General features: G+C 41.8%; 1 protein-coding gene across 1 annotated transcript in view; it reads right to left on the reverse strand.

Annotated features, from left to right (window-relative positions):
* ABCA13 (ATP binding cassette subfamily A member 13) overlaps positions 1–16568 on the reverse strand; it is a 514266-nt gene that overhangs the window by 439085 nt on the left and 58613 nt on the right. The window contains exons 8-13 of the mRNA XM_055294536.1: positions 13109–13242; positions 7576–8047; positions 6263–6449; positions 2638–2765; positions 1214–1314; positions 796–963 (exon numbers count right to left, since the gene is read on the reverse strand). Coding sequence (XP_055150511.1) covers positions 796–963; positions 1214–1314; positions 2638–2765; positions 6263–6449; positions 7576–8047; positions 13109–13242 — 1190 coding nt within the window. The remainder of the gene's footprint in view (positions 1–795; positions 964–1213; positions 1315–2637; positions 2766–6262; positions 6450–7575; positions 8048–13108; positions 13243–16568) is intronic.

Here is a 16568-nt window from a genome sequence, read left to right on the forward strand (position 1 = left end):
GCTCCAAGGCTCTCATTGTTGCTTGCCCTTCTCTACCAAGATAGTGTCTTCTTCATGTTTGTACTCCCTTCAGCATAACGTCATGCAAGAAATCATTGATTGAATTATGCACACTATTCAATTACTATCCCAATTTTCATTTTGCTGAGACATCATTTATATTTCACTAGTTTCATTATTTCACTGGTTTTATTTCCATGGTATTTAAGGATATAAAAAAATAGGTAATACTGAGAGAGAAAAATGAACTCTAAAAATATAAATATTGTGATTTTAATTCTCAGTAAGAACAATAGGGCTGGAACTTGACAAAATAATCTTTCCAAACAAATCGTTCAACATTCTGCAGTCCCACTTGAGCACTCAACAGGGGTAGCCCATTGTCCTGGGCAGTTACATGAGAGGAACATGACTTTTAAACCCTGTAACCACTCAAAACCCCAGTTTGGCTGGGATTGACTAATCACCAGAGAGGCTCCTCTGCTTTTCTTAGCATGTGCAGCCAAGAATGAAGCAGATCAAGGACCCAGGAAGCCCGAAAAGCAGAAGTGGTATGTTTTGAAAGTCGGAGGAATTTCAAGTAGGTTTTGGCCAGGCAGGTGGCATACAACCTTTCAGTCAGACAGAAGGGCCAGCATTGAAGGGCAGCTGGAGTTCAGAGAGCCAGCTTCCTTTAAGTGTGTGGGCTCATGGCAAAACTTTTCTCATTGAAACTCCAGGTTAAATATTAGCATCTTTGGTGAATTTAATCTTAAACTGGTGCTCGTAGAAGAGCTAAGATGGTAGAATACTTACAGCATCCTCTACTGAACCAAGTAGCTTGTTTAAAACACTGGTCTTGGAGGAGTTACAATAGCACAGTAGTCCCTGGAGACCACCCCATATGCTGGAGTTTCCAGAGGGCAAGAAGACCTCCTTCTCAGAGAAATGACCATTCGGGCAGACAGCATTCTTCGCCAACATCTAAAAGATTAATAAGAGTGGGAAGGAGTAACATTTAAAGAGGCTTAGATACCCTCTTCATGGGCTCAAGAACTGCAAATATAATAATCAATTGTAAGCATTTTAAACACAACATGAAGTTTTGAAAAACCTGCATATTGTTCCCTTTTTTAGCTAGCACAATTCACAAAGGGAGCAAAATTGAATATTGCATGAGCTTCTTGAACATTTTATTAAAAATGCTTATTTATAATTCTTTGTTGTGCTTTACCTGTTTCAGCTCCCAAAAGAACACATCCTTTTCCAGTTTCAATTGGTCAAGTTCAAACCATTTAAAATCATTAGCTGATGTTTCCAGGCAAATGAGGACTTCTGCAAAGTAGACAAATTGATTACTATTCACCTAAGGTAGGTAAGCTTGACTTCTACACACGGCCGTGAATCAATAAACTGGGTCCTGAAAACATGGGTTTTTTAAAAACTTGACCTAAAGACACATGCACACGTATGTTTATTGCGGCACTATTCACAATAGCAAAGACTTGGAACCAACCCAAATGTCCAACAACGACAGACTGGATTAAGAAAATGTGGCACATATACACCATGGAATACTATGCAGCCATAAAAAATGATGAGTTCATGTCCTTTGTAGGGACATGGATGAAACTGGAAAACATCATTCTCAGTAAACTATCGCAAGGACAAAAAACCAAACACCGCATGTTCTCACTCATAGGTGGGAATTGAACAATGAGAACTCATGGACACAGGAAGGGGAACATCACACTCCGGGGACTGTTGTGGGGTGGGGGGAGGGGGGAGGGACAGCATTAGGAGATATACCTAATGCTAAATGACGAGTTAATGGGTGCAGCAAAACAACATGGCACATGGATACATATGTAACAAACCTGCACATTGTGCACATGTACCCTAAAACCTAAAGTATAATAATAAAAAAATAAAAAATAAAAATTAAAAAAAAAAATAAACTTGACCTCTTATTATACATTTTCTTCTCTTCCTTAGAAAGGAAAACAGGATTCATTGTAATATCATTTTATCCTTTCCGAAGACTAGTGAGAATGAGTTTTTACTTCTAAAGTAACATCTTCCCTCACTTTTTCCCTCTCCTCCCTGAGAAAATGAAAAGGCTGCAGCCCATCTGGGCAAAAGGGCAAACCCAACTTCCTCAAAAGAGGGAGGAAGGAATAATGCTCACCATAGTCAAGAAAGTTCAAAGAAGGGCATTCTGCAAACCCAGGGGGAACACACTCTCCCTACCAGACATCAAGAAGCATTGGTGGGAGGAGGCGGTAGAAGGAACAGAATACAAAAGATTCGCTTATTCACAACGCACTGTGGTCCCTTTACAGCCTGAAAAACCATGGATGCTGCTGTGAATGTGAAAGTCAACCCAGCCCTAGGACACTGCTTGTCATAGGCCACAGCATGGGCTTAAGGAAAACAGAAGGATGCGCTCTTCACTGTGCCCTCATTGTTTATTTAGCCTTGGTGTGCTGTATTTTAAATTCCCTAGAAGGCATCAGAGTAAAGCATAAATATGCATACGACACCAGCAAAGTTATCTCCCAATTTTACAATGTGTCAGGCAGTTTCAAGTCCATTTTCCAATACATTTCACATTTACTCTTAGTGAGTCAGGGACAAATAACACCAAAGCTAGCTTACCTTGGACAAAATGTAAATTCTGAGCTATCGCATTTCTGAGAGCTCCATCAAGCTGAAGAAATCTCTTCAGTGCCGGCCACTGGGGCAGGTTTTGCAGCAAGCTTTGCAATTTCCACAGATGCTGTAATCTGAGGGCAAAAATAAATAAATGAAATAAAATGAAAAGCAGTTCAAAGTGCCAACTAGGGAAATAAAAATTCCGTTCAAAGGAAAATATTCCACTGCTTTGAGAAAGTGTGTTCACTAGACTGAAAGTCACACTTCATCACACAACCAGGTTCTTGACAAATTGCATTGAGTCACCTGATTTGGAGATTCTTTCGCTACTGAATATGGATTAAGCATTCTCTTTACCCCAAAATGGAAAAGTATGTTCCTAGGAATGTGTAAAAGAAGTGAGGGTTAGGATAAAGTTTCACATGGGATCTAAAAACATTTGCCTTGAAGCCTATAGTTAATGAGATATAGAAAAATATTTTGAGAAAAGTTTCAAAATATAGAGATGGTGTGTGGTGGTGTACAGGACCCATCGCAATGGTCCCAACTTGGGCCAATTGGCAATGCCTGTAGGATTCTCCAAGGTCAAAGGAAGAATGACCAGCCAGGCAGCTCAATACAAATAGTCCCTGGAGTGTCAGACTAACGGGCTCCAGACACGGAAGAAATAACTGAGAAGAGAAGCTGGAAAGAAAATGAGTTTGATAATGTGAGGAACCTGAAATTGGGAATAAATATGGGAGATGGAGGAGCAAGGCATAGCCACACTGTGGGCGGCAGAACTGCCCAGAGCAGGTGAGTCCAGGCTTTCTGTGTCTTTGAGCAACTACACAGAATCCTCACCCATGATAAACGAAGCAAGCTACAAAAAGAGAAAAGCAGAAAGAGATGTAGCTACTTGAAGGCCAAGCAAAATGTTCCACTGGCTGGAGCCATCCCACAGCTTTGAGCGCCCGGCGTCATTTCGACTTCTGTGCCATAGTGGTCAGTCTCTTCATGGCACCTTGATAGTTTGGGGTTAAACACAGGCTTGATAAATAGTTGCTGCTATTCTCTAGCTAGAGAGCTGATGGACCTAAGCACTGTAGAGGGTATAGAAAGAGTGAGCAAGGTCCCAATGATAATTCTCCTACGAGACACCAGCAGGAACTGGTACCCATCCCCATGTCATAACCCTACAAGGCGGAGCAATTGCTCCATCACAGCCACATGCTTGAGCTTTCTGGCTGCTGACCAGACTCCTGACACCTCATGCTAGAGTGAAGCTGGACACATGGCTTTTGGACCTGGACATCTGCAGAATGAACTGGGCTTAGGTTAGTCGTTGCTCTGACTCTTTGGATTACACTGAGAAGGAAGCAGAGTGGCTCTTGGAAAGAACTAGAAAGTGAGAAAGAGAGATTATTTTATGTTCCCCAAACAAAAAAGAAATGCTGTGTGGCTTGGAACCTGGATCTTACTGTCAAGTCTCTTTAAACTCTGACAAGCAAGGATACCACATGGCCAGACCCTGGGACTATTCCCCCCACTTCACATTCATAACAGCATGTGACATTGAAGGGTGAGTCCTTGCTGGAGGGCCCAGAGGCACCTCTGTGAGTCCTTGCCTTGCCAAAGTCCACGCTATCTGCTAGAGCCTGAGTGAAGAGCTCCCACACCTCAGCCACCCCAACTGCAGGGACATGGGCAGGAACCAGACAGAACCTGGAGGAGAAAAGGCAGTCTGTAATCACACGAAGAATTCAGTAGAAAACTGAGAGTCTGGTGTGATTTCCATTTATTTTGGGTGAACTTTGCGGTTGAGGAAGAGAAAAAGATATGAACAATTGGCTATGGAGACAAGGTAGGAAAAAAGGGATGGGGTTTCTTGGACCAAAGCTAATGATAAAAGATATACAGTTTTCTGCTAAGGGTGCGTGTGAATCTCAGAAAGATTTAAAGAAGGCTGAAGGTGGCCAGGTGCGGTGGCTCATGCCTGGAATTCCAGCACTTTGGGAGGTGGAGGAGGGCAGATCACTTGATGCCAAGAGTTCAAGACCAGCCTGGCCAATATGGTGAAACCCTGTCTCTACTAAAAATGCAAAAATTAGCTGGGCAGTAGTGGTGTGAGCCTGTAATCCCAGCTACTCAGGAGGCTGAAGCAGGAGAATCACTTGAGTCTGACAGGTGGAGGTTGCGGGGAGCCAAGATGGTGCCATTGCACTTCAGCCTAGGCAACAGAGCGAGACTCTGTCTCAAAGCAAAACAAAACAAAACAAAGAAAAAAAAAACAGCAGGTGGACAGCAAAGCCAGTGTTTGGGCCTCATCTTCCTGGCACTGAGAATGTGTGGAAATTTTATATGGGGGCAGAAGAATGTGGGCTATCCTAGCTTTGTACCTAGAGTGTGGTGTAGTCTTCAGCTTCCCCAATCTCTGTAGGACTAAGAGCCAGGTACAGCTTCCTGGGGCTTCAATCCCCTGGCCTGGCACAGAACAGGCAAAATCCTAGGCTAAAGTGCCAGGGGGCATTCGAGATTTGTAGGATAATTACGGTGACTTAATGTGGTGTTTCTATTAATGTGCATGAAGTTAACAGATCAGCAGGGAGGTTTTCGATATCCCCAATGCAATGTCCCTGCATTTGTTCATTTATGACAGAGGTTTCGTCCTTGCCCTTTGCCTAGGACACTGCTTCAAGGAATCTTTGCTGGCTCCCTGCATCCATCCTCCTGTAGCTTTTATGGCCCTGATAGGGAACTATATTTCTGCCTTTAGCACAAGCACCTCATGCCCCAGAACATCTCTTAAGTAAAAGTTAGGAAATAGGACCTTCAAAAGCAAGATCCTGTTTGCTAACAGCTCCAGAAAATGTGAAAGAATTGGAAGTGTTTAGAATTGCTATTTCTTAAGTAATCATAATAACACAATATGGCCCTATCCAATTCTGTCATCACAACTCTCCTTCATGGTACACAGAGAGCAAGAATTTGTGTGACCTGGTTTGAAATGAACATTTTTGAGATAATATTGAGAAATCATATTGTTATTTTCCAAAGAGAGCCTTAACTTCAGAAGGATAATAAAATTCAAGTTACTACAAACTGCCACACCTACTGAGGAAAAAGATCTAGTCGGCTATTTTGGTGAATAAATTGTGGTTATCTTAAAAAGAAAGAAACAAGTTCCACCATTTCCTACTTCTAAAATATGTCTGGACCTTACGTAAACACTTCAACTATACAAAATCTTTAAGTAAATATAAAAACATATTTTTCGAAGAGGAAGATTCTAGGAAAAGAGCTACTCATGTAAGGTAGTCCTGTACGTAAAAATGCCTCCGAAATGTATTTATTCATTTTTAAACAAATGCCAAAGACATAAAATCTAAAATCCAGGAAACTGACACCTTCTCAAATATTGCTCCCGTATTCGGTCGATTGCAGCCTCTGAATAGGCATCCAGAGTGCTGCCAAGACTTCTATCCTGGTGATGGTTCACAATGAAAGCCTCTGATTTCCCATTTGCTAATTAGAAATTCATTGTTTAGCTGTAGTTTTACAGAATGTGTTTCTAACAGTATCATCATTCACTCTTTAACATTCTGCGTCATCTACCTAATCAATAATCAAACAGGGAAATGCGACTTACATCTTTGGATATATATGATTATCTTTCGGGCCATCTGCTGCCAAGCTGTCATTCAGCAGGAGCAGCGCAGTGTGCAGAGCTTCCACCACCTTCCAGGGCTTGCTCTGTTCTTCAAACTGATTCCTGAGAGCCTCCAGACTATGGCCCATGCCTGTGAGTGTCTTCTGAAGATTCGGAAACCAAAATACTAGCATTAATAATAGCAAATTGGAAAGAACAGTATTTAGTTAAGAAATATTAACATATCACTCTAGATGACAGACAGCCAATCTTTATTTTTTGGTAAATTAAAATGTCTGTTAGCAATTGCAGTATGATTTAATTTCTACTCAGAAATTAAAGATTTCATGTTGCAACAATGGATGCACACAACTTTATAATCTCTGTCTTATTTCTCTTTTTTCCCCTAAAGAGAAAAAGAAGGGAATAACATACACCTCTAAACAAATGAAATATAATTTAAAACCTAAACAAACATATTTAGGATAGCATAAATATATTTGCATATTTTTAAATATATACCAAAGTTAATACATGGTTACTAAGTGCCATTTTATGACATGGACATGGGGAGGATGATACTGAAGTCAATTAGCAATGTGGTTTATCATCAACATTACACAAAAATAGATCATTCTTGCCCAAGCCTAATAGCATGGAGAGGTGCAGGATGTGCATGTATATGTGCTAACTATGCCTTAATTAACCATGAGTTATGTTACCCAGATAATGCACAAAGCAAGTGTGTCCACTAGACCATTGGATGCTGGTCATTTCAGCACTGTCCCTTGATTATTTTAGTGCTGGATGATTTTAGTGCCAAGAAGCGGACGACAACACCTATATATTTTTAACGATGTTTTATCTTCTATTTGAGATTTTGGCCTTTATACATGACACATATTAGCAGGGAACAAAGTTAAAGAGGTGTGTTATTTAAGGAAAAACATGAGACAGAGACGGCAAAGCCTGATAAAACAAATGGGAAGTGACTGCCAGGGGAGCTCTGCCTCACAGTCTCCAAAACCTCCCCAAGAAGCACAAAGCTGTGAAACAGCCAGGGCTCCATGAGCTTCTGAGGCCAGGAGCAATCTAATCACTCAGGCACTGTGCCCCACACCAACATCTCTGTAAAGATAGACTAGAGCCTCCCTTCGTGTTGTTAAATTACGGTCACTGAAATCACAGTCACTGTTTGTGCACAGAGCTTCTGGTCAAAACCAGAGTGAAGAAACAAGGCCAGTCTAGAGCTCAAAGTGCTAGAGGGATGCCCAATGCTAGCATGAAAATGTCCAAAGAGCTGGTCAAAGTACTCCAGGGCAATCTCATGCACCAATAACAGAGCACGGATCTAGGAACTTCTGAGTTGCCAAGGTGTGTGTGCAAGCCTAGGATGGACTGTTTGGTGATGACTGTTGAGGGCCTAGGCCTATGGAGCTGGAGCCAGTTGATGCACATGGGACAAGGTGCACTCAATGGCCAGGATGCGGGGCTCCTAAGGCCCTTTCCTTGGAGGGACATAAAATCCAACAGTAAACATGGCAGGGCGGGGGAGGAGAACGGATTTGGACACTCAAACTGGCACACCTTTGAACAGAACATAGAGAGAGGGGACAGCACCTGTTGGTAGACTCGCAGCCAGCTGACTGCATGGACAAGATAGTTTTTGGCTTCTGACCACTTGGGGTGGCAGTCTCCAATGTGGCCCCATTTCTCAGCTTCATCCTCTGATGTGCTGGACAAGACTGAACACATCATCTTCTCCAAGGAGCTGTCTGTGGGAATCTGACAACAATATGAAAAAATATTTAGACATAAAGCTCCTTTCCTAGAACCTTCCTCTTCTAAAAATAACACCACGATCTTGCCATAGTAAAAGTTCTTATATTTGCTTGATTGAAGAAGTAACAAGTGATGATATCTATGTGATTTACCTTGAGAGAAGACTTGGTAGTTTTAAAAAAAAAAAGTTGTATTTTTCAGTTTCATCCACAAACAATAGGAACAGCTGTTTCTCCAGGCCAAGGACATGGAGATGACATCAAATCTTGTTTCTTTTCATTCTCAGGCCAAAAGTGAACATGGGTCAGCCCAGTTTAATTGATACTTTGGACTAACAAAGTTGTTTTGCCAAGAACATTTTCTTTTCTGATTATCAAAAGTGGATAAAATTGGAAAGATTCAAATTGAAGTCCTGGGTCAGAAACTGTTTAACAGTTTTGAACCAAATCTCCTTTATTTTATACATGAACTTCAACACAGTGGCCGGATGCGGTGGCTCACGCCTGTAATCCCAGCACTTTGGGAGGCCGAGGCGGGTGGATCACGAGGTCAGGAGATCGACACCATCCTGGCTAACACGGTGAAACCCTGCCTTTACTAAAAAAAACAAAAAATTAGCCAGGCGTGGTGGTGGGCACCTGTAGTCCCAGCTACTCAGGAGGCTGAGGCAGGAGAATGGCATGAACCCAGGAGGCAGAGCTTGCAGTGAGCGGAGATTGCGCCACTGCACTCCAGCCTGGGTGACAGAGTGAGACTCCATCTTAAAGAAAAAGAAAAAAAAGAACTTCAACTTCAACAGAGTTCCTCTAACACTGCTTTGTAAATACTTATGTTTGTGATATAATGAAGCACATTCCCATATTACATCATTTTACAACAATTACAATGCCATCTTTAAGAGAGATTCTGTTGATGACTGCCATGGTCTAAATGCTTGTGGACTCCCTGCCAAAATTCATATTTTGAAATCCTAGCCCCCAAAGTGATGGTATAAGGAGGTGGGGCCCTGGGGAGCTGGTCAGATCATGAGGGTGAACACTTGTGAATGGGATTAGCACCCTGATAAAAGAGACCCAGGGAGTTCCCTTACCCCTTCTACCAAGTGAGGACACAGCAAGATAAATTTCTGTTGTTTACAAGTCTACAGTCTTTTGTTATAATAGCCTGAATTGACTAAACAATGACAATAGTCAGAAAGCTTAATTTTAGTCCCATGTGTTCACTTTTAGGTTCTTTTAAGATCAGGATTTAAATATTAACCTGTGACTGTCAAAGCACAAGGTCCCTGATGTTTTGTTCTATTTTTTTCCCTTAATTAAAAATAATCAACAATACCATGTATCATGTTAGATAGATAAGGCCAAGTCCCCACTCAGATGCTCACAGTCTATGAGAGGCAGATATGCAGCCGTCAGGTTCCCTGGGACATGCCCTATTATAGAAGGTTGAAGAAGTAGAGACAGAGGCTGAAGAGAGGTCACAGGAGATCCACAGAGGATGTGAGGTTAGATAAATCATTTTCCAATTCGGGAAGCAGAGGCAGGGAAAGAGGAGGAATATTCTCTTGCAGGGGCAGCATGTGCTGAGGCCCCCAGCAGGCCCAGAGAGTGACAGGGTCAGGAGTCAGACAGACCCCAGGGAGGGCCTAGGCACACAGGCTGATGCAGATGGAAAGAGCCCTGTGAAACCAGCTTTGCAGATTATGAGAGTGAGAGAAGTCTAGCATGGCTGACTCCACCTTGCTTCTAGCCTCAGAGGCTGGCTGTCCTTGCTCACTCCTGGGCATATACCAAGCTAACCATGGGAGGAATTTAGTTTGTAGTTTAACTTTTTAGCAAGCTTGATAGTAGTCCCTCCCTAAGATGAATCCCTTCATTTCTCAGGTACAGAACCTGCCCTTGTAAGACTAATAAAAGGCCACAAGATTAAGATTATGGGAGGGGCTTGAATGCTGCTAAAATGTAGGTGTAGCTAAATGATAACCAGCCACTGGTCCCTAGCTTGCCTTCTATAATCTCTTGCTGCTCAGGAGTCATGGGGCCAAAGATCACAAGATATGTGACTTCCTCAATTGCTCCTATAGATAACATCACTATTGTCAAACCCAAGATTGGTCTTTTGAGACGTTTTTCAGACTTTTGCATTTTTCCACATCCTTGTGATTTCATCCCCAACCAATCAGCAGAACTCATTTGCTAGTCCCCTGCCCACCAAATTATCCAACAAAACAAAAAAAAAAACCCTAGCCTCTGAGTTCTCAAGGAGGCTGATTTGAGTAATAACTCCAGTTCTTTCCCTTGGCTAGCTCTGCATTAATTAAACCCTTTCTCTACTGCAATACTGCAGTCTCAGTGAATTGGTTTTGTCTGTGCAGTGGGCAGGAAGAGCTCACCAGGCAATTACATTTACAAAGGGTGAGAAGCAGGCAATGGTACCCCAAGATGTCCATGTCCCAATCCCAAGAGCCCATGAATATGTTATGTTGTATGGCAAGTGAGATTTAAGGCTGCAGATGAAATTAAGGCTGCTTATCACCTGGCCTTGAGATGGGAGATTATTCTGGGTAACCTGGTGAGCCCAGTGTAACCAGTGTAACCACAAGGGTTCTTATTGGAGAAAGGAGGCAAAAATGTCAGTGCCCAAGTGATGGGATATGAGAAGGACTAGACCTGCCATTGCTGGCTTTGATGATTGAGAAAGAGGCTCAGACCCAAGGAATGTGGATGGCCACTAGAAGCTGGAAAAAGCAAGAAAACAGAATATGCCACCCCAAAGTATGTTTCTTTGGCATATGGATTATTTTGAGCTAAAAACAAACTGAAAACCAGCAGAGGCAGGAAAAACTTCTTACCATTCCATAACCGTTTAAAAATAGAGTATAAATTTCCTTTTGGTAAAGGAAATTTAGATTTATAAGGAAAATTTACATTATTAAGATAATTTTCAACTGTAAAGATGTCTCCTACCAGAAAGAGAGCTGCTTCTCCAAATAACTCTGATCACCTGGGAGATTTCTCTGCAAAACAGGATAACTCACTCACCGTATATTTCCTCCCCTCACCTTCCCATAACTTGCCTTGCTACTCAGAAACCCAAAACCCCCTTTCCTTTGTATAGATAGCCTTGGATGGCATGTAAGCCTTAATAATCTGGCTGCTTCCTTAAAATACAGGTGATCCTTGATCTACAATGAGGTTACATCCTCATCAACCCATCATGACTTGAAAATATCATAAGCCAAGAACACATTTAGTACACCCAACCTCAAAACATAACCAAACTTCACCTAGCCTACCTGAACTGTGCTCAGAACACATACATTAGCCTACAATTGGAAAAATAATCTAACACAAAACTTATCTTATAATAAAGTATTTATTATCTCATGTAATTTATTGAATACTGCACTGAAAGTGAAAAGCAGAATGGTCATCAGGGAAGATCTACACATTTCTCTTTGCGAACTCCCATACATACCTACACAATAACTGGTTTTCCTCTTGTTTATCTGTCCCATTGAAGATGAAATAATAGAGGAAAAAAGAATTTTTCCTCCCCCACAACAGTATGTCCCCTTGACCTCAAGAAGGACTGCAGCCCTGCAGACACCTTGATTCTAGCCCAGTGAGACCATTTCAGGCGTCTGACCTCCAGAACACTATGATAAAAGAAATTGTTGGTTGCCTTAAGGCACTATGTTGGGGGTAACTTGCTACAGCAGCAATAGAAAGCTCACACACATGATGTACAATTTCCATGGAGCTTTGTTGATATACACAGTGGTATTTTCTGATCACTTTCCTTTTAATTCTAATCTCAATATAATTAACATTCTAAGGTAAAAGTTTTACATAGTTCACTCAAACTATAATATAATGAGAAAACAGGGTTATAAAGATGAAGAAAACTAGAATAAAAGTCAGCCAACTGGGGTTTCATATTCCATCTACATCAGCATCCATGAGAAAACCCAAGGGTCACAATTTCAAGTCCTGTGGTAGGTAGACAGTTCATAAAATTGTGAGATGATTAATAAAATTGTGCCAGGGATACAAGAAGCACAAAATTTAGTATACTTTGGTGAAGCCTAAACCTACCTGGTAGAACTGGTTTTTCAAACACCAAGCCAGCAAGAGGGTCTACTGGCTGCAACCCAACCATCTAACCCCCGAGACTGAGAGCACAGATCCAGAGTCTAAATACTGAAAGCAACAGTCTGAACACAAACTAGCTGCATTGAAACGTGAAAAGTGCTACCTGGGAAGACCAGGTTGTGGGGAACTCACACAAAAGTGAGCAAAATCTACATACCCAGCGTGGACTGAGATCCTAACAGAAGAGAGTGGGTCCTCTCCAAACATTCCTAGCTCAACACTGACCTAGGAGCTGCACCAGAAATGCTCTAACCCTGGAGGTGGAGTCTATGGACCAAAGCTCCAAGTCCCACATAGTTCTTGGACCTGCACCATGCAAAGCGGAAGTGCCCTACAAATAGGCTGGAGTGACAAAAGGGACTCTGTAACTAAAAAATATCTCCCAGAACCTCAGCAATACCAGCAGTGAACTGGGTCTTGGGGGTCATCCAGTCCAACTCCCTTATTTCACCTAGTTAGGGAAGAGGCTCAACTTTGGTGAACACAGCTGGCATCCATAACCTACAGCTCCTACTCTTCTAATGAAAACTCTCTCTTTACCTGGAAATTCACCCACTTGTATCCCCACTCACTACAGCTGGTGCACCATCTTCCTACCTGGACCCCACTAGCGCTGTCTTCAGAATCTCACACCCTCACTTGACCTGGCCTATCCCACTGCTAGTTCCCAGAGCAATCAAATGTCATATTATTTCCAAGCTGCCTTTCCATTCTGGGATAAAACTACACGGTAAGAAGGAAGAGACACTTCTAGAAAAGCTGGAGACAGCAGGGGTCTCTTCTGTGTAAGGAGTTCGGGTTTTAGCCGAACTCTCCTGTCTGGCTGCCTCTCCTGTGGCACCCGCAGCATGCTCTAGATCCAGTCTCCAGGAAAGACCCAGCGGTGTGAGAAGCAGTCAAGCATGTGTACCTCCTTTAGTTCAGCTGAATAGTTCAGGATCTGTTCTGTGTGAAGATCATCAAAGCCAAACTGGGATTTGAGATCATACTGGACTTTCTGTGGATCCCACACTATATTCTGCATGGACAGGTGGTAAACTGGCTCTGTTGGAACAACAAAAGATTTACACCAGCAGTTGTTTGAATATTTTGATATGTCTAATGTAATTCAGAAAAAAAATACCTTTTTCACCTCTAAAGGAAGAGCAAATGAAGACCAAACACCACTGGGGCATCAAATAGAAAAAGCAAACAGAATAAACACTTGCTGCTATAGGGGAATGGTGAAGTGTCCCATGCTCCCTGGCACAAATAGGTGCAACATTTCCAGAAGATAATTTTAAAACATATTTCAAGAGCTTTATAAAATTCAAGTCATTGAACCCAATAATTTCACTTCTAAGAATCTTTCTCAAGAAGATTGATCAGATATCTGAGCAAAAATTAAGGTACGACAATATTTTATTGGTTCTATACTGATAAAATATTGAAAACCAGCTAAGTGTCTAGTATCAAGGGAAAGGATAAATTATAGTATATCCATAGCATAAAATACTATGGAGTCTTTAAAACTGTATTCTCAATAATTATTTGAAGTCATAAGAGAAAGTTCCCCTAACTCAAATTATCAACAGATAAAATTCATGAGCTACCCAAAAAACCCATGGCACTATCTAGAAGTGACACATTCAAAATATAAATCGAAGACCCCCAAGGTATGACAAAATCTCTGGGGAGTATGCCTCAGCAACTGCAAACATAAAAACACATAAATTTCAAGGTGTGTTTGAACCTTGAACCTTCATTTAGAAATTAGATTGTTTCAGATCGTGATTCAACACCCATTGACTGAGCCCCTTCACCTGCCAGCCACTGTTAAGCCATTTTCACATGCATTATCTCATAGGATCCTTATAATTGCAGTGAAGTCTACAAAAATAGCACAATCCATGACATTTACAAAGACAGACCAAGTCAAGGGGGACTTCAGGAAGGTATTAAAGATGGGGAAAATCCCAGAAATACAAGACTTTTTGTTTCCAGTCTGATTGCCTTTACATGGCATCATGGGAGGAAAAAAGCTTGGTGTCTGAGATTAAAACCAGCATTTATTGTATGTTGAAGAGGTACTAGGACCTAGACTAAGAATATACCATGGGAGGTCTCACTTAGTCCTCCAACAACACTATGAGGTAGGTGCTGTAATTATCCCCTTTTTCTTAGAGTCCCACTTGTTAGATTAAGCCTTTGATTCAAACCCAAATGATCTGGCTCCTGAAGCTGAGCTGTAACTATTAATCTCTACTGGTCTCAGAAGGTATTAGAATTATTCACAGAGTTCCAGAAAGGAGAGAAAAAATAGTGACATCAGTGTAGCATATTTATAAAAGTATAAAATCTTTCTCAAAAAGTAAAAGACAACTTGGATTCAGAAATTTGTTGCTAAACAACAGAGAATTTAGAATGTGTAGATTAACAGTTTCAGTGCATAACATAATTGGACCAGTAGCCTAAAGCCTCATGAGGCCACTCATCCCTTCCTCTTCACACTGGAATTGGCTCATCAGGCAAAAGAATTTTTCTTGGAGACAAGAGACATGAAGACAATTTTTAGTTACCTCTCGAAGTATGTTTTGTAATAGCGTTCCTTAGCTTTGACTTGCTGGAGACTTAATAGAAAATTGTTTATTTTAATTACATTCTTAACGGTAATTACATTTTCAATTGTAAGGCAAATTGGTTGTTGTAATTTGGATGATGTACAAAAACTTGAGCTTCTAAATGAGTTTGTTAAATTAAGGTCACTGGGAAGATTTCAATGAGGTGTTTTATTCATCTCGCACCCCACCTCTGGGTTTTGTTCTCAGCATAAGAAATAGTTCCCAGTGGAACTAACCCAACCTGAAAATGGAGTTAAACGTTAATGAGCTAGCTTTTCTCTTACAGAAAGCTAAAAAAAAAAAAAAAAAGGCCTTTCTATGTGGATCTCATGGTGCTGAGTCACAAGCAACAAGAAGAAAGAAGCAACAGGTGGAATTTGGGGCCATAGAGGGTTTCATGTTAGTTTGCTCCATGAAGTAGCAAAATTGTGAATGGGACTGTAGAAATTTCTGTGTATAACAATCTCATTGTACGATAGTTCAGAGCTGGGCACAGTGGCTCACGCCTGTAATCCCAGCACTTTGGGAGGCCGAGGAGGGCAGATCACCTGAGGTCAGGAGTTTGACACCAGCCTGGCCAACATGGTGAAACCATGTCTCTACCAAAAATACAAAAATTAGCCAGGCGTGGTGATGCACGCCTGTAGTCCCAGCTACTCGGTTGGCTGAGACAGGAGAATTGCTTGAACCCAGGAGGCAGAGGTTGCAATGAGCCGAGATCTCGCCGCTGCACTCCAGCCTGGGCAAAAGAGCAAGACTCCATCTCTAATAATAATAATAATAGTTCAGGAGACTGAGACCTCAGGAGAAAGTGGCTGATGGAAGACTCGCTCCCAGGATCCTGAACCCCAGAACTACCTGCCTCCAATCCACTCCTCACACCTGCCCAGGAGTGTCTTTCTATAATGCAGATCTAACTCTACTGCTCCCATGGCCACTCGTGTTTTGGACTGGGCTCCTTTCTATGCTACCCCCTGCTACTGCCCACTGTACCTCAGACACACTGAACGTCAAACATTCACAGCTCTCAGCAAGCCCAAGTATCTCACAGAGTCTTCTCTCTTCCTGGAAATGCTCCCTCATCTCTTTGATAAACTCCAACTCACCCTTCAAAACTCCTCCTTGAAGTTTTTCCTGAAGCAGATGTCAGATCCTTACTCTATGGTCTTTGTTTTTTGTTTGTTTGTTTGTTTTTTATTATTGACATATCCCTCTCCTTTATTAAACATGACTTCCTTGAATGTAAGAACTATGCCTTTTTTTTTTTTTAACTTTAAGTTCCAGGATACAAGTGCAGAACGTGTAGGTTTATTACATAGGTATACATGTTCCATGGTGATTTGCTGCACCTATCAACCCATCATCTAGGTTTTAAGACTCGCATGCATTAGCTATTTGTCCTAATGCTCTCCCCCCACTCTCCCCCTACCCGACAACTGGACCTGGTGTGTGTTGTTCCCCTCCCTGTGTCCATGTGTTCTCATTGGAGAACTATGTCTTATTCAGCTTTTTATTCCCATTGTCTGGGGAAGTGTTTGGCTCATAGGAAGTGCTCATTGTTTATTCAATGAGAGAATGAATAAATGAACGGATGGATGGGTTGGTGGATTGGTGAGTAGATGAATGGGGAGGTAGATGGATGGATAGATGAATGGATGAGTGAGTGGATGGATGGATGGATGGACGGACGGATGGACGGACGGATGGATGGATGGATGGATGGATGGATGGATGGATGAATGGATGTGTGGGTGGATGGATGGACAGATG

Source organism: Symphalangus syndactylus, chromosome 9 (genome assembly GCF_028878055.3).
Source record: "Symphalangus syndactylus isolate Jambi chromosome 9, NHGRI_mSymSyn1-v2.1_pri, whole genome shotgun sequence".
Taxonomy (NCBI): Eukaryota; Metazoa; Chordata; class Mammalia; order Primates; family Hylobatidae; genus Symphalangus; species Symphalangus syndactylus.